General features: G+C 41.0%; 1 protein-coding gene across 3 annotated transcripts in view; it reads right to left on the bottom strand.

Moving 5' to 3' along the window:
* The window catches only part of LOC124605255 (neo-calmodulin-like), a 111,672-nt gene that overhangs the window by 8,402 nt on the left and 83,495 nt on the right, over window positions 1–19,775 (bottom strand). For all 3 annotated transcript variants that reach the window (XM_047136813.1, XM_047136814.1, XM_047136812.1), the window contains one exon: window positions 11,277–11,425. In XM_047136813.1, coding sequence (XP_046992769.1) covers window positions 11,277–11,425 — 149 coding nt within the window. The remainder of the gene's footprint in view (window positions 1–11,276; window positions 11,426–19,775) is intronic.

Here is a 19,775-nt window from a genome sequence, read left to right as displayed (position 1 = left end):
CCTTCCGTCGTCATCAACAACAATATAACAATACACTATATGTGGTATTATCACATTACCTATATGAAACTGTTAGTTACAACACATAGCATGTAAATTGACTAAGTGGCATCACTTAGCAAAGCTTGAACCTGCTTGTAACCTACACAAGGAAACATCTTGTTTATACTTAAGTTTCCTTATCATGTCTATTCATACTTGTATCTTCTGTTCACATTATTTCACTTCATTTTGCTCTTAGATTTTCACTAAACCCTTATTCATTTTCTTTTTACTGTTGTCTATTATTACTTTATATCTGATATGTTATTGGCTCATATTAAGCGAAAAGTTTTAAAATTCATTGAGTTAACCATTTTTCTCTCACAAATTACACTGACAGAAAAATATCACAACACCAAAAACTAATTAATATAGAGTAATGAAATTTCAAGAATCCTTCTATCTAGGTAACATATTTAAGTGATTAACATTGCAGGATCACAGGTTGATTTTAGTGCAAGATAAGCTATTGCAAATGTGATATTCTGGTACATTAATAAACAGTGTAACCACATGTTCAATGCAAGCAAGCATATTTAAATGCATTGTGCTGTACAGGTACTGGATGTCAGTTTGTGAGATGGAGTTCCCTGTCTGTTGTACTTGGTCAGTCAATACAGGGATGGTTAATGCTGTTTGTGGATGGCGCTGGAGTTGCCATCCAATGTTGACCCATATATGCTCAATTTGAGGCAGACTTGCAGATTGAGCAGGCCAGGGTAACATGTCAGCACTTTGTAGAGCATGTTAGGTTACAATAACAATATGTGGCCGAGAGTTATGCTCTTGGAAAACACCTCCTAGAATTCTGTTTATGAATGGCAGCACAAAAAGGCCAAATCACTAGATTGCCCTCCAATGAGCTCTCACTTGACACCACTGAAATCGCAAATGGTGGTAGTTTGGGGTCAGTGGAATGCGTGCTACAGTGCGCCTGGCTTGGAACTGTTTAACAGTTCATTATGTCATACTGCTGACATTGCTGCAGCAGATGCAGCATAATGCACCAGAGCCACATGCTGAACACAGTTGTCTTCCCTCTTGGTTGTGCCACATAAGGCCTTCTGGAGACTGCTTTTCTTGCAACTGTACATTCTTGTGAACAAGCCACGATTAGTCATGTTCAGTCACTACATTCCTGCCCAGTCTTTGTGCAATATTGTAGAAGGAACATCCTCATAGCCCTATTATGTGATCCCATCCAAACCCAGTGAGTGTTTATAATGGCACCTTTTTCACCTCAAAGGCATTCTTTTTCAGCATCAACTCACCATGTCTAATTTCGACAATAACCATTACAGTGCATATTTAAAACAAACCTGATTTTCATCCTCATAGTGGCACTACTACTGCCACTCTTATGCAACTGGTGTGGAATTTGAAGAGACATCATATTTCATTTACATTGCACAATCCCTTCCTGGTGTCACAGATATTTTTTCCATCAGTATATTTTAATTTTGCATTAAAATCATGCCCTTCACATTTTTTTTATACAGGGTGGTCAGATACAGTCTGAAAAGCTTGAATGGGCATTGCAGGGTAGGTTGTGTTGGGAAATAATTGTAAAGAAAAAAATTTGGTATGTTGGACCATTTCTGAGTTAATTAGCATTGAAGTTAGACAATCAGACCATTGTGCATGCAAATTCAAGCAGCCTGCCAGAGATGTTGTTACCAAATGTCCTTTTTTTTGGTTTCCTAAAATCAAACAGGAGAGAGATTCAAGAATTGGTAGTCAGGATTGAGCAGTCTCATGTGCTGTCATCTTTGCTATGAGAACAACTGACTGTGTTGGGCTGCTTGAATTTTCTGACTGGATAACTTCAACACAAAAAGCTCGGAAAAAGCACAGTGTACCAAATTTTTTCTCAATAATTATTTCTTAGCACAACTTACTCTACAACACCCTTACAAGCTTTCTGAACTTTTATTAGTGCAGTTTTCACTCTAACACCTTAACTGTAAACCAACTGTGCAATTTTAAATTCACTTGTGTTTATTTAAAATCACATTGTATGATCATACATTTTTACCCACAATTTGCAACATTTATTTATGAGCATGTTTATTCCTTTTTTTATACCTTTCCTTCTAACTTCCTACACAGCTCTCTATATAGGAGTTTCCAGTTATTTCCATTGTATCACTTCAACCATAAGTCTTTCATTACTTGTTTTTAACCGGTTTTAGCTATTTTTTTGATAGCCAATTCCAGAGACTTTTCTTTTCTCTAGGAAAGCTCCAGCCACACACATCCTCCATCTGAAATCTTTTGTGACACATGATAACCTACCAAATGGGCTTACCTTTGAAATGTGTCTTGGGCAGTCACCCTGTCACATCCTTCATAATCATACAATCCAATTCCAAACTATACTTGATAGCCTCTGCTCCTTTCTGAAAATCCTTTTACTCTGTGACCCCATCTTCTTGAATGCTATCATAAACTTTTACCCTTCAACAGTTGGAATAGCATTCCCAGCACCATTTGAGGAAGCTGTCTTAGCTACTCTGTCTTATGCCCACATGGGACTACCTGTAGCCAATACAGAGCCTACCACTCTAATGCAACCCTCCTGTCAATCCGTCATAGCTCCCCAACTGTACCTTTCTTGCTTACTCTGCATCCCACATTTCCAGAAACTTCATCCACCCTCCATGAAGCACACTGCTCCTGATTACTCATTCCATAAACTATTGCCAACCTTTCTGCAAAGCTCTGACCCCTGGAGAAATTTCAGTACTTTCTAAAGGCCTCCCCTTTAACCTAAATACTAAGTTGAATCATGCTCAGCTTGTAGATGACCACCTTTCCTTTACTCATCCTCTACAGTGGAAGCACTTCACACAATACACCCCACTAGCAACAGCCAATCGAAACCTCTTGTATAACAGTGTCTAAAAGTTTCATGGTGCAATTAGTGGCACTGCATAGCAGGACCACTGCATCAAGAAATCATTGAAAGGGAGACCATAAAAAGATATTCAAGATAACCAGTACTACAAACAGCATCAGGGTGACATGTCACTTCACTTGATGAATTAGCTACATTCAGCATTGGAAACGTATATCTGTGCCACCCCTACCACTGAAGTAGTAATTTGTAATTGACCAGCACCTCCAACTATTGCTGTAACCTCTCATCCATCATCCTGGACACTGTTCACTTCTGTCATCACCTTTCCCCAGTTCCTGTCCCATTACTACCAGTCTCCTTGTTGGTGACTGTGCATACAACACACTTGTATATGAATATCCCCAATGCCCTTGGCATTATAGCCTTGATATAGTACCTTTCCCAGCATCCCACTGATACCAAACCCACCACCTCTTTCCTGGTGGTCTTGGATAACCTCTTCCTGTCCCACTATTATTTTACTTTTGAAGGACAATCAATACACATATCTATGCTACTACAATGGCTCCTTGCATTGGACCATAATTTGTCACATTATTTATTGGCCATTTGGAGGAATCTTTCCTATGCAATCAACACCTAGGATCCCTTGTCTGGTTCAGATTCATGATGACATTTTCATGATCTGGTCTCATGACAAGAACAACCTTTGCTGTTTCCTCCATAACCTCAACACCTACTCCCAAATCCATTTCAACGTGGTCCTTCTCAAGTCAATGAGCCACCTTGCTAGATGTTTATCTTCACCTCTCAGATGGTTCCATAGATAAGTCTGTTCATTACCAAGCCATGAGCACCAACAGTACCTCCTCTTTGATAGCTGTCACACATTCTATCCAAAATCTCTCTCTCCTACAGCTTCACCTCTCTTGAATGCTGCAACTGCAAAGGAAAACAGAAGCTGACAAAACATACCAATAACTTTACCTGATCCTTTATTGACAGACAGTACACTTTGCAACACACCAAAATCGAATCTCTATGCCATGTCCTCCTCTGACACGGATAAACCTGTTAACCAGCCTCCAATCAGCACTCCTCTGTCCACCCAGTATCACCCTTAGTTTGGTGAGCTCAACCGCATCTTTCACCAGAACTTTGACTATCTCTCATCAAGCCCTGAGATGATAATCTCCTACCTGAAATCCTACCCACATCACTGCTATACACTCAATCTATGGAACATCCTTACCTATCCATATTCCCATCTTGCTTCCAGTCATTCACCCCATGGGTCAATCCCTTTTTATTTATTTATTTATTATTTGTTTGTCCCGTAGATCAAATCAGTACAATGGCTTGTACAACTGATATGGGATAAGGCAATACAAATATACAGTTTACAGGAGTCTAAAACAGTAAACAAGAACACAGAAGAATGATTATTTTACATAACCTACAAATTATGTTACTTGAAGTTACAGCTTTACAGAGAATTGTTACATGATCGTGACAGAATTGACTTACCAACATTCAGCTTTGATACATTATCATGCACTAAGACAATTTTGATTCCAAATATTCCTGGATGGTATAAAATCAGTCTTTTATTAAAAGAGATTTCACTGTCTGTTTGAATTTATTTATTTCTTGGATTTCTTGTATAAAAGTTGGAAGATGGTTATATAATTTTATTCCCATGCACTTGACACCATCACTGTACAGTTTTGTTGATTGGGGAAGTATTCTTCGAGAGGTTTTTGATCTTGTGTCATAATCGTGGTAATCCATATTTTTGCTAATTTTGTCGATACTTTTTTTGGTAAAGAATGTATTGGCATGTGAGGGGCAAAATATTTAGTTTCTTAAATAATTTTGGCCCCAGAAGATGATTCTGTAGTTAAGTACAGAGTGAAAGAGTGCATGGTACATTGTGGTTAGGGTACTTGTGTTAGTGATGTTCCTTATTGATCAATCATGAAGCATACTTTACTAAGTTTTGTGCTGGTAACGTCAATGTGCCTTTTCCATGTGAGCGTATCAGTAATAGTGACCCCCACAAATGTTATTTCATTTTCAAGTTTAACATTATTTTTTTCCAGTGATATAGTTGGTAGTAATGGATTTCTGTTTTGGGCAGTGTGGAAGGTTAATCCAATTGTCTTTTTTGCATTAAGAAGCAGCCTGTTACTTTGAAGCCATCGACTTATTTGATCTGTGGTCCTATCTATATTAGATTGGAGAATTTGTTCGGGCGCAGATTTGAGTACAGAGGTGTCATCAGCAAACAAAAGGGTTTTTGTGTTTGGTAGGCTGTGAGGAAGGTCATTTATGTAAAGTAAGGACAGCAAGGGGCCCAGGACGGAGCCTTGGGGAATGCCTTGCTTTATGGTATGTATGGAGGAATGTACTGTGCTAGCTGTACCTGAGAGCTTAGTTTCATTTAATTCGACATACTGCTGTTGATCTTCCAGGTAGCTTTTAAACCAATCATAGGCATTTCCTTCTATTCCAAAGGAATGCATCTTTTGCAAAAGTATACTATGATTAACCATGTCAAAGGCCTTTGTTAGATCTGGGAAGATACCTATGGCTGGGAGTTTTTTGCCCACAAGCTCCAGTGCATGATCTAGAAATTCTTGTATTGCATCAGTTGTAGCTTTCTTACTTTGGAAGCCGAACTGAGCAGGTGACAGGATATTTTCTTTGTCTAGAAAGAACATGATTCTGGTGGCCATTATATATTCAAATACTTTACTAAAAGTTGAAAGCAGTGCAATGGGTCGATAATTACTTGTGAACATCCTGCTCCATACACTCACCTGCCACCCCATACCACAGTAACCATGAGACACAGCAGTTATGCTGCAATTACTGTGCAGCATTCAATGTGGGTATGACAAGAAATCACATGTCCACTTGACCATCCAGTTGCTGAAAATGTTGCATACAACAACACAAATAACATTAAAGCTGCTTAGCTACGCATGCCATTTGGATACTTCCTTCCAGCACAAGTTTCTCTGGACTATGTAGATGGGAACTGCCTCTGCAGCATATCTTGCATTCTCACAGTCCCCTTGGCCTAAACCTCTGCTAAGCAGTTTCCCACTGCCTCACCTTATCATATCTTAACTCTTTCCTCTTCTGTTGTTGTCTAGACCAGCCTTAAACATTCTGTTTGTGTACTGCATTCTCTCACCAATCGCCCCCCCCCCCCCTCCCCTCCTCCCATGCAGGTGCTGCCTCTCTCTCTCTCTCTCTCTCTCTCTCTCTCTCTCTCTCCCTCCCTCTCTCCAGGAGAAGATAAGAAAAAAGTGGCCCAAATTGTGGAAGAACCAGTCATGAGTTCTTCAGCAAGATAACACACCAGCTCAAACTGCACTCTCCATTAAGAGGTTTCTAGCGATGTACAGCATCACAGTCTGAGACCACATGTGCTATTCACCTGACTTACCTGCCTGTGACTTATCTATTATCTGCATTAACAGAAATAAGATTTCAGACTGGTGAAGCAGAGGAAGACAAAGCGGTAGGTGTCATCAAGGAGCTCACAAAGGAAGATTTCCAGCACTCTTTCCATCTGTGGAAATTTTGCATAGGGGAGAGACTCAAGATCATAATGTTGATTAATAATTTGACCTTCAAAAACCAGTGAAGATACACAATTCCATGAAGATTTCTTGATTTGCTCGTTCAAGCTTCTTTCGCACTCAGTGAATTTGGGCCCTCTCAGTGCATGTATTGGTACTTAGTTTCTGAATCATAAAAAAACCAAGATTCATCACATGTTATCACTCTTTTCAAGAAGTTCAGATCATTTTCAATGCTATTCAAGGTGTCATTATAAATATTTTCTTAGCCTTCTTTTTGTTCAATCGAGAGAACTTTCAGGACCAGTTTTGCACACACTTTCCTCATGTTAAATTGGTTGTGTAAAATTTGCTTTACAATTGCTATAGTTCCTGGAATTGATTGAACACCCAATTGACTGTCACATCAAATCAGATTGGATTACTTTTTCGATATTTTCATCCATTTTTTTACGTTGAAGGGCATTTAGTAAATGATAGGTTTCAGCGGGAGATTTTCCAAGTTGCATGTCAAACTTCATGACAATTTGTTGCTGTTGTTTTTCCAGGAATACAAACTAACAGCTCTCCCACAGACCAAAACTACAGCCACACTGATTTGTTTAGGCATCACAGTGCCAGATTCCACATGGAAGACTTCAAACTGGACAGTTATTGGTCATTCATATTTGGCACATGCATACTTGGCCTGTGACAGTATCAATCCTTTTATTTTATAGCCACACATCATACTCATTCTGTCGCAATGTTCCTTGCACAACAACATCAAAGATTAATCTCGAAGGCTCTCAGAATTGGTCTTTTCACCTTTTTTCTGTGATACTAGTCCACTGCATTGCCGTATAGCTTTGTAAATATATGTTATTTTAGGACATTAAATATTGGCCATGTTCAATTTCTTCCTCTACTTCCTGTGCAGTTAATTTGAGTCTCAAATCATTTTCTTTACTAATCAGCTTTCATGTACCTTAAAATCTAGTATATAAATCTCATTCCTGTGCCTGGATTCTTTGTTCCTGTTTTCCTGTCAGAGCCCAACACTCTACTCCACAAAATATTACAGACACTACGTAGTTCTCTAAAATGTATAATTTTATCCTTGGAAACAATATGCTGTATTCCTCTGCACAGCTCTCATCAGGCAGTGATGTAGGATTTTTCAAAGTTTTACATATCTCTCCAGTAAGCAAAGAATTTTACTCTTATGCATTTTTCAAAGTTTTAGATAATTCTCCAGTTAGCAAAGAATGCTACTTTTATGCATCACTAAAAAAGAGAGATAGTTAAAATTTCTAGGCGTTATCACAATTACAAAAAGTGCAACATGAGGACAAGAAGTGCAACAGAGGGTACTACTTGGTGCCAAAACAGTCTTCAAATGACCAAATAATATTTAATGCTAAAAATGAAGGTGAAGCAGTTTGGAAAGCTTTCAAACAGGGAACAAGGAAAAACAAACAGAAATATAACAGCTTTCAGCAAAAGGCAGGGGTAGGGCAATAGATGACCTAATCACACTGGTAAATTTTGTGAATGAATATGTTTGCAGTACTGAAGGAAAATGTACAATAAAACTTTCCCAAAGCAGTTATAGCTTCTACAAATGCTCTCCATCAGGTAAAATAATGATATTACACACTAGAGCTTAATTCCAGGAAAAATGGTACCAAAAACTGGAAAAAAATGTTACCGGGCGTAGATGAAGTACTGGTCTGTGTACTAAGAGAATGTATATACAGCAAACAAGCTTCCTTAGCCAATGTGATAAATGAGAAATTCAGTTCACTTAATTTTCTACGGCATTTTAAAAGACAAGGGTTGTGCTTCTAGCAAAGAAAGGTAATGTAGAAGACAAAGAAAATTACATATTTGTGTCTCTGCGGTAGTCCTTCTCCAAAATCAACTGTAAAAGACATTTTAATGAGATACTAGAACAAATATAATCTCAGCAAAGAACACTCCATTTTCCAAAATACTATATATACAGATTTGGCTATAGTGGAGATTATAAAAGTGGTGATATATACACTAGACAATGATAACTATTAGGCAAGGATATTTTTAGAACTGTCAAATGGCTCTGACAGTACCGAATATAACATTCTACTGACTCCACTGTCGATGTGAACAGTGTCATTTGAGAGAAACTGAAGGCAGAGTTACTTCTGTCCAGGATATGATTGGCAATATCATTCAAATTTTGATCTTAACAGTAATAGTTTGTGAGCTATCTACTAGTTAATGGCAATTCATTAAAGCACATCAAGAAAAAAAAGAGTCCTACAATGGTACCCTGAGGAATTGCCTTGTAACTGTACAGCAACAGCTCATTTCCTGTTATGTGCAATTAAGTAATTTTCTATTTCTTATGCTTAGATAAGAATGAAAACAGATGGGTACCTTACCCCTAATTCTATAGCTGACTTATCCTCACTGTGTTCCACATAGTTCTGAGTTTTGTGTGTCCTAGTTGCATAGATTCATTTCTTTATTTCATGTTTTCATTTACATCCATACTCTGGCAAACCACAGCGAAGAGCATGGCACAAGATACCGCCCACTGTAGGCCTAGCTCCCTGTTCCTGCTCGAACTTCACACATTCCTTCTACCACTCTAACGTACCTACATAATCATTTCCCATTCTCTGCTTACCACTTCTCCTTCCTCCCCACCCCATGCACAGCTCTCTTTATGCTGCTCCAAACAGCCCACTACCATTTTCTGCCATCACAGGCAGCACTACAGCAAGTTAAGTACAGACCAGCCAATCAGTTTTACAAGTTTCTCAAGTGAATTTTGTCTTTTGGAGCATATAAACAAAGTGTTCAAGAGTTGAATAGTTCCAGGTTTTATTGTGCTGACTGCTTCCCTTATCATGTGTATACACATTAAAGAATTTTGTATTACCGAGTGTCATTGATATAGATATTCTGTTGAAAAATAAATAATAAACTAATTTCGTATAAGGAAGTACATCACATTCCCTTATGCAAATAAAATTAACACCTCCCTATCACATGAGGTGATGCAGATGTGAAGACAGTTGACATGCATTTTGCAAGATCAAGGAGAAATGAAGAGCTTTGTCAGCTGTCCTGCAGAAGACAGAAGGCAAAGATCTTTGTCTCAGTTTCCACACTCATAATTCATAGGTGCCTCTCAACAAGGGGTTCAGCTGTCCATATATTGGCGTATTCCCTGGAACCTCCATATGAGAATGTTTATGTCGTTCCTTCAACAAATTCATGGTCAAATTCCTACCATTCTTATTCATGTAAGCTAATGTTCCAGCAACAAAATACAGTATTAATTGGTTTGTAACCTTCCTTCTTATTAAAAATTTATTTTTATGCAACTCAATTAATAACCCATTAGATATGATGTACAACACTGAAGAGCCGAAGAAACTGGTGCACTTGCCTAATATCGTGTAGGGCCTCCGCAAGCACGCAGAAGTGCCTCAACACAATGTGGCATGGACTCGACTTACATCTGAAGTAGTGCTAGAGGGAACTGACACCATGAATCCTGCAGGGCTGTCCATAAATCCTTACAATTACGGGGGGTGAAGATCTTTTATGAACATCATGTTGCAACGTGTTCCAGAAATTCTCAATAATTAAACTCAGGAGAGTATTCCTGGAGCCACTCTGAAGCAATTCTGGACATTTGTGGTGTTGCATTGTCCTGCTGGAATTACTCAAGTCTGTCAGAATGCACAATGGACATGAATGAATGCAGGTTATCAGACAGGATGCTTACATACGTGTCACCTGTCAGGGTCGTATCTAGATGTATCAGGGGTGCCATATCACTCCAACTGCACCCACATCATTATAGAGAGTCCACCAGCTTGAGAAGTCCTCTGCTGACATGTAGGGTCCATAGATTCATGAGGTTGTCATTGTACCTGTACACATCTTTCCGCTGGATACAATTTGAAATGATACTTGTCTGACCAGGCAACATCTTTCCAGTCATCAACAGTCCAATGTCAGTGTTGATGGGCCCAAGTGAGGTGTAAAGCTTTGTGCCATGCCATCATCAAGGGTACATGAGTGCACCTATGGCTTCAAAAGCCCATATTGATGATGTTTCAATGAATGGTTCACATGCTGACACTTGTTGATGGGTCAGCATTGAAATCTTCAGCAGTTTGCAGAAGGATTGCACTTCTGTCGCACTGAATGGTTCACTTCAGTCATCGTTGGTCCTGTTCTTGTGTGATCTTTTTCTGGTCCATCGATGTCAAAGATTTCATGTTTTGCCAGATTCCTGATTGATATTTACGGTATGCTTATGAAATGGTTGTATGGGAAAATCCCCACTTCATCGCTACCTCAGAGATGCTGTGCTCCATCACTCATGTACCAACTATGAAACTGCATTTACACTGAGTTAAATCTTGATAAGTTGCCATTATAGCAGCAGTAACCAATCTAACAAGTGTGACAGACACTTGTTGCTGACCACAGTGCCATATTCTGTCTGTTTACATATCTTTGTATTTGAATACACATGCCTATAACAGTTTCTTTGGAACTTCAGTGTACATTATTTCATAATGTGGAATCCAGTTTCACAGGAGGACATAATGAACAATGTAAATTACAGTACATAAATTAAGCATTTCCTAATTTTATTCTGTTTCTTTCGTCCCAAAATGCCAGTGGCATTTGGACAGATTATTCTTCTACAAAACCTATATGCTTGGCCTAGGCAGCTGCTACAACAATTTCCACTGATTCAGAAATCATACAATAATATATAAGTGACTAACCTTCATAGTTGACCATGCCATCCCCATCAAGATCAGCCTCTCGAATCATATCATCAACTTCTTCATCAGATAGCTTCTCTCCAAGGTTTGTCATTACATGCCGTAGCTCTGAATTCGAGATCAGACCATCGTTGTTTTTATCAAACACTCTGGAGAACAACAGAAAAAGGGATTTCAAATATTAAATTATTATATTTCACATTACTTTTCAATCACCATTTCATGATATTTGAAATGTAAACAATTTTATCATTAAAACAAGTTTTCATTGTTTTCACTTGGTAAACTCAGAAAATATCCAAATATTGCTCTAATTTCATTTTAATTCTTTCACTAACACAGAAAAGGAAACAAATTGATACACTACTTCTTTCAGAATTTCTAAAAGTGTTAAAGACAAATAATCTTGCTTTACTTAGTTATGTCATGCACTGTCAGCTGCAGTAACTGTGCAAGAGGCTAATGTGTGTGTTACAAAACTTCAGGGTTTCCTTGTACATCTCATAGGTCATATGACACTTATGCACTTGGTAACAGAACAAGAATAGTACAGTAAGTGTAACTGTCTAAAAAGTGCGTGTTCCTCATTACCTTAGCCAGCTTCATCCTGACCCACAACTTCTTCACTTTTGAAGGCCAGACATACCAACAATTAAAGGTAACAGCCATGGGTACCAGGATGGCCCCCTCGTACGCCAACCTATTCATGGGTCGCTTAGAGGAAGCCTTCTTGGTTACCCAGGCCTGCCAACCCAAAGTTTGGTACAGATTTATTGATGACATCTTCATGATCTGGACTCACAGTGAAGAAGAACTCCAGAATTTCCTCTACAACTTCAACTCCTTTGGTTCCATCAGATTCACCTTGTCCTACTCCAAATCCCATGCCACTTTCCTTGATGTTGACCTCCACCTGTCCAATGGCCAGCTTCACACATTCGTCCACATCAAACCCAACAACAAGCAACAGTACCTCCATTATGACAGCTGCCACCCATTCCACATCAAACGATCCCTTCCCTACAGCCTAGGTGTTCATGGCAAACGAATCTGCTCCAGACCGGAATCCCTGAACCATTACACCAACAACCTGACAACAGCTTTCGCATCCCGCAACTACCCTTCTGACCTGGTACAGTAGCAAATAACCAGAGCCACTTCCTCATCCTCTCAAACCCAGAACCTCCCACAGAACAACCACAAAAGTGCCCCACTTGTGACAGGATACTTTCTGGGACTGGATCAGACTCTGAATGTGGCTCTCCAGCAGGGATACGACTTCCTCAAATCCTGCCCTGAAATGAGATCCATCCTTCATGAAATCCTCCCCACTCCACCAAGAATGTCTTTCCACCGTCCACCTAACCTTCGTAACCTCTTAGTTCATCCCTATGAAATCCCCAAACCACCTTCCCTACCCTCTGGCTCCTACCCTTGTAACCGCCCCCGGTGTAAAACCTGTGCCATGCACCCTCCCACCACCACCTACTCCAGTCCTGTAACCCAGAAGGTGTACACGATCAAAGGCAGAGCCACGTGTGAAAGCACCCACGTGATCTACCAACTGACCTGCCTACACTGTGATGCATTCTATGTGGGAATGACCAGCAACAAACTGTCCATTCGCATGAATGGACACAGGCAGACAGTGTTTGTTGGTAATGAGGATCACCCTGTGGCTAAACATGCCTTGGTGCACAGCCAGTACATCTTGGCACAGTGTTACTCCATCCGGGTTATCTGGATACTTCCCACTAACACCAACCTATCCGATTTCCGGAGATGGGAACTTGTTCTTCAATATATCCTCTCTTCCCATTATCCACCAGGCCTCAATCTCCGCTAATTTCAAGTTGCCGCCACTCATACCTCACCTGTCATTCAACATCTTTGCCTCTGCACTTCCGCCTCGACTGACATCTCTGCCCAAACTCTTTGCCTCTTTATATGTCTGCTTGTGTCTGTATGTGTGTGGATGGATATGTGTGTGTGTGCGCGCGCGAGTGTATACCCGTCCTTTTTTCCCCCTAAGGTAAGTGTTTCCGCTCCCGGGATTGGAATGACTTCTTACCCTGTCCCTTAAAACCCAAATCCTTTCGTTTTTCCCTCTCCTTCCCTCTTTCCTGACGAAGCAACCGTTGGTTGCGAAAGCTAGAATTTTGTGTGTATGTTTGTGTTTGTTTGTGTGTCTATCGATGTGCCAGCGCTTTCGTTTGGTAAGTCACATCATCTTTGTTTTTAGACATATTTTTCCCACGTGGAATGTTTCCCTCTATTATATTCATATCATTAATTTGAACCCAACAATTACGTTTGTTATTGTGACTGTTGCATTTCGAAATCTTTTCTGTCGTCTTATTTTCTCTTTTTGTTGTTGCCAGTAGTTTCACTTTGTATTCACCTTCTGCTTTTTACCGTAATCTACTATACAATTTTATCCCGCCTATATACACTCAATAATACGTCACCCACTTCCAAACCATAATAAAAAAAAAAATTCCGCTTCAACACTACCGCTGCTATATAATCCACCGTTTCTAGTCCACAAACAGTTCCTTTCACCTATTAAACAACCATTTCGTCTAGTTCTGATAACTTTCGCTTTATTTCCATTTCCGTTTTTCCCACATCACTGATAATTTTTAGCCGCTTCCCACAGATTTTAACGTCATTATTTCTTCGCCAGACAATTGTTAGCCTCATTTTCATAATCTGCCACCACAAAACCACTCCTTTTAATACATTTACACGCAGTTTTTTCGAAATTTTCCCGAATTTCTCCATCTTTTAACGTGTTTTGGCGGCAACACAACCACCTAACCTTTGTGCACATCGTTGTCTACCAACCCAAGTTCACCACAGGATCAACATAGCCCAGCTTTAACCAACACTTTTTCGCCTTTTTTCACAACAGATCTCCAGTTACTTTCTCCAGTTATTTTCATTTTCATTTCAACCTCATGTTACACTTTCCACCTTCTAATACCATGTCACCCTGACAACACCCCCACAACGACCCCATTCAGTTTTATTTACATTCCCTCTGCAAACATGCCTTCACCCTAGCCAGATTACGTTCGCATATTTTATTTTCTCAGGCTTGTCTGACATTTGGCATTACCCCCAAAGGCCTCACACTTAAAGTTCCCATCTCTGGCTGCAAGCCTTCTTTCCATCAGTCCCTATACCAGTTCCAAACAGAACAATCCATTGCCCTCACGCACCTAATCCTTCACCTACACATCAACTCAGCCAATGAACACACCTGTCAACTCCTATCCTTAATAAAAGTCCTGAATCTTTCCTCTCCCACATCCACACCGGCTGTTCAGAGCATCCTCCTACAGGCCAACCGCAAATTAGAACAGCATGCCACCCTTCACCTCAAAAAACTATCCAATCTCATGGTTTCCCACCTCCGGAAAGGCAACTCACTCACCCTTCACAACCTTTCCAGCAAACCTCAACCTCCTCTCATTGCACACAAACCCAGTCTCTCCCATCTACTCAATCTCCCACTTCCCACTCCACTCCCTCCAAAACCTCAAAATTCCAATCAACACAATCTGGAACCACAACACCCTAACTCAGTAGTTAACCTTTCGTCCAAACCTCTCTCCCAATCCGAAACCTCTGTCCTATCCAAAGGCCTCACCTTCAGCCCAACTCCCAGATTCAACCAAACAGCCCTCACCAAAGATTTACTGTTCTACACTCGTGCTCTCTACTGGAAGTATCACTTTGCACGAAGAAAAATGATCCTAATCCTACCCCTAATGATCCAACTCCCCAAGACACTATCCAAATTGAACCCTGTCTGGAACAGTTCCATCCTCCGTCACAGCGGGACCCACCTCCTCTTCCTCAAAATCACCCTCTCCAAACCTTCCAGGAATTTCTGACTTCCAGCCTTGCCTCTCAATCCTTCTTAAAAACCTTAATCCTACTCCCAACATCACCACTGCTGAAGCCCAGGCTATCTGTGATCTGAAGGCTGACCAGTCCATCGTCATCCTTCCGGCGGACAAGGGTTCCACGACCGTGGTACTTGATCGTCGGGACTATGTGGCTGAGGGACTGCGTCAGCTTCCAGACAACACCACATACAAAGTTTGCCAAGGTAATCCCATTCCTGATGTCCAGGCGGAGCTTCAAGGAATCCTCAGAACCTTAGGCCCCCTACAAAACCTTTCACCTGACTCCATCAACCTCCTGACCCCACCGACACCCTGCACCCCTACCTTCTTCCTAAAATTCACAAACCCAATCATCCCGGCCGCCCCATTGTAGCTGGTTACCAAGCCCCCACAGAACGTATCTCTGCCTACGTAGATCAACACTTTCAACCCATTACATGCAGTCTCCCATCCTTCATCAAAGACACCAACCACTTTCTCGAATGCCTGGAATCCTTACCCAATCTGTTACCCCCAGAAACCATCCTTGTAACCATTGATGCCACTTCCTTATACACAAATATCCTGCACATCCAGGGCCTCGCTGCGATGGAGCACTTCCTTTCACGCCGATCACCTGCCACCCTACCTAAAACCTCTTTCCTCATTACCTTAGCCAGCTTCATCCTGACCCACAACTTCTTCACTTTTGAAGGCCAGACATACCAACAATTAAAGGGAACAGCCATGGGTACCAGGATGGCCCCTTCGTACGCCAACCTATTCATGGGTCGCTTAGAGGAAGCCTTCTTGGTTACCCAGGCCTGCCAACCCATAGTTTGGTACAGATTTATTGATGACATCTTCATGGTCTGGACTCACAGTGAAGAAGAACTCCAGAATTTCCTCTCCAACCTCAACTCCTTCGGTTCCATCAGATTCACCTGGTCCTACTCCAAATCCCATGCCACTTTCCTTGATGTTGACCTCCACCTGTCCAATGGCCAGCTACACACGTCCGTCCACATCAAACCCACCAACAAGCAACAGTACCTCCATTATGACAGCTGCCACCCATTCCACATCAAATGATCCCTTCCCTACAGCCTAGGTCTTCGTGGCAAACGAATCTGCTCCAGTCCGGAATCCCTGAACCATTACACCAGCAACCTGACAACAGCTTTCGCATCCCGCAACTACCCTCCCGACCTGGTACAGTAGCAAATAACCAGAGCCACTTCCTCATCCTCTCAAACCCAGAACCTCCCACAGAACAACCACAAAAGTGCCCCACTTGTGACAGGATACTTTCTGGGACTGGATCAGACTCTGAATGTGGCTCTCCAGCAGGGATACGACTTCCTCAAATCCTGCCCTGAAATGAGATCCATCCTTCATGAAATCCTCCCCATTCCACCAAAGGTGTCTTTCCGCCATCCACCTAACCTTCGTAATCTCTTAGTTCAACCCTATGAAATCCCCAAAGCACCTTCCCTACCCTCTGGCTCCTATCCTTGTAACCACCCCCGGTGTAAAACCTGTCCCATGCACCGTCCCACCACCACCTACTCCAGTCCTGTAACCCGGAAGGTGTACACGATCAAAGGCAGAGCCACGTGTGAAAGCACCCACGTGATCTACCAACTGACCTGCCTACACTGTGATGCATTCTATGTGGGAATGACCAGCAACAACTGTCCATTCGCACGAATGGACGCAGGCAGACAGAGTTTGTTGGTAATGAGGATCACCCTGTGGTGGCTAAACATGCCTTGGTGCACGGTCAGCACATCTTGGCATAGTGTTACACCATCCGGGTTATCTGGATACTTCCCACTAACACCAACCTATCCAAACTCCGGAGATGGGAACTTGCTCTTCAATATATCCTCTCTTCCTGTTATCCACCATGCCTCAATCTTCGCTAATTGCAAGTTGCCACCACTCATACCTCACCTGTCATTCAACAACATCTTTGCCTCTGCACTTCCGCCTTGACTGACATCTCTGCCCAAACTCTTTGCCTCTGTATATGTCTGCTTGTGTCTGTATATGTGTGGATGGATATGTGTGTGTGTGTGAGTGAATACCCTTTCGTCTTTCCCTCTCCTTCCCTCTTTCCTGACGAAGCAACTGTTGGTTGCGAAAGCTAGAATTTTGTGTGTATGTTTGTGTTTGTTTGTGTGTCTATCAGCGTGCCAACACTTTCGTTTGGTAAGTCACATCATCTTTGTTTTTAGATATATTTTTCCCACGTGGAATGTTTCCCTCTATTATATTCAAGAAAATAGAAACATTGTTGAATAATTCAAAATAAATAAAAGTGGGCAAAGCAGAATGTTGATATCACAATCAGTAATGTTGGTGATCAAGTGTTGAGCAAGAATGCAGTTTCCAAGCCCTTGTAGATTAGTATGAAAATGTAGAGGCTTCTGATCCACTTTGAGTATGTGAACAAAGTACTGGTAGTTAGTAATCACTCTCACAAACACTACTCTTCTAATATGTTTACAAGAGTTTTCTTGATAACTGCCTCATTTAAGACAAACAAGCTATATACTTTATTACATCACACAGAAATGTAGAATTTTACTAACTAGTTTAGTCTTTTGTCATTCACATGTCTCCTTAGTTTCAATGGTCTGGACATTTAATCTTTTCATATTATCTGTGGACTGCAATTATGCTTCATTTGAGAACAGTACCATTTTCTGTGACAGCATCTTCCTTCATTTTCAGTTCTTTTTGTAGCACAAGATATGCGTACAAACACTTCCACCAATGGTAGCTTGTCAAAATTAGGAAAACATGTTTAATTCCTTCCTCTTTGTTGTTTTTCCTTCCTCAGTGTCATTCATTGTTTATTTTCATCAGGGTTTCACAGAAATTCTTATGCATTCATTCCATATTCTTAAAACACGCACACACACACACACACACACACACACACACACACACACACACACACACACACACACACACACACAAAGAAAAAAAATGTCAAGGAGTGATGTGCTTGACATCATAATAATTACTATTAATATCTATGTTACTAAATGGCTAACCCAGTTTGCATTTCATAGTTTATGTATTCCTCCCTGCAAGTTGCCTATCTAACAGCTTTCAGAGAAAAAGAATCAGCATTTTGTACAGTTATTGACCAAATTTAAAAATTGAAAATGTCATCACGATCAACTCATTAAGAGGTATAATCTAATGTTAAAGGTAAGATGGTTCTTATAGTTAGAAACTGTGAATATAGGGTGTTCAAAAAAAGTGTTGAACACTTTGAGAAGTGGTAGTACTCATCAAAACAAGAAAAATAAAGCAAATAAACAGGGGTCTGAAAATGAATAATTTCTAAGGTAAGTCCAATAAACTGGAAATGCTACTTTCTGCAATAAACCAGTGTTTACAAAGAGGTGTTCAACATGATGTCCATGGATGACAATGCACCCCTTTGCTTGCCAGTTTAAGTTTAAGAAACCCTTTGAAGTATACCCAGTTGTTGTTGTACATGCTGCCATGCATTGAACATACAAGCGCCGTCTAGCCCAGAACCGTGAGACGCGTAAAGAAACAAAGTTTGACAGTACAACTGAAGGATAGTAATGGAAAGTGTTTAATTTGTAACTACATAAGTCGAAAAAGTGGCTTTTGCGTGAGTTTGTGTAATCCGTTTTTCGGTTTGTATTTGCGTCTTTGAGAGCGTTTCTTCCGGGGAAGGTAAGGGCGTATCAAGTCGAAATGAATATCACGTAGTGCGGTCGGTGGTAGCTTGGCGGGGTCAAAGTTTTAAGATTGTTGTGTCCACACAACTGATTGGTGTGGTATAGATCCATTCCTTCAAGGTTCCTCATAAACAAAAGTCTAGGGGCCTGGGGAATGAGCAGGCCAAGGTATGGGCTTCGACTGACCAATCCAGCAGTCCTGAAATATCTGTGTCGATGTTCACGAACATTGTGACAAAATTGTGCTGGTGTGTCATCATGCATGAACCACATTTGTACTTGTTAATGCAATGGCACAGCCACCAGCAAGGTGCATTAATGACACAGCTCAGATAGTGTGTCCCAGTTAACCTTTGCAGTAGCAAGTATGGCCCTATTAATCTATCGCCATACACTGATTGAGAATTGTTGTTAATGCTCCCTTTTCTGTATTGTTTGGGGATTTACATGTGCCCATATATGATGGTTAAGGAAATTCATGCCATTTTTGGTGAACACTGCCTCATTAACAAGTAAAATCTTGGGTGTCAGCCGAGGATCTGCAGCACACTTCTGCTACAGCCATCAACAGAACCAGCACTTGCCATGATGATCACGTGGCCTTAGGGCCTGAATGCACTGTAGATGATATGGATACAGCAACTGTTTATGAAATACTCCACAGATAAGAGAAAGAGACATGCCTTCTGCTGCTGCTAATCATCACACACTGGCCGCAGGGGTTTCTTCCACCAAACGTATCCCATCCTCCTCCGTGTCAGGCATGCGGACTGTGTGGAGCCTTCCACTGTCAGTCTTCCCAGGTGCAAGGGTACCTGCATCTCTCAGAGGCTGGGAAAGTTTGCCAAACAGCTTACCAGAGGGCACTATGT

Source organism: Schistocerca americana, chromosome 3, assembly GCF_021461395.2.
Source record: "Schistocerca americana isolate TAMUIC-IGC-003095 chromosome 3, iqSchAmer2.1, whole genome shotgun sequence".
Lineage (NCBI taxonomy): Eukaryota > Metazoa > Arthropoda > Insecta > Orthoptera > Acrididae > Schistocerca > Schistocerca americana.
This window is presented reverse-complemented; position numbering and strand designations above follow the sequence as displayed.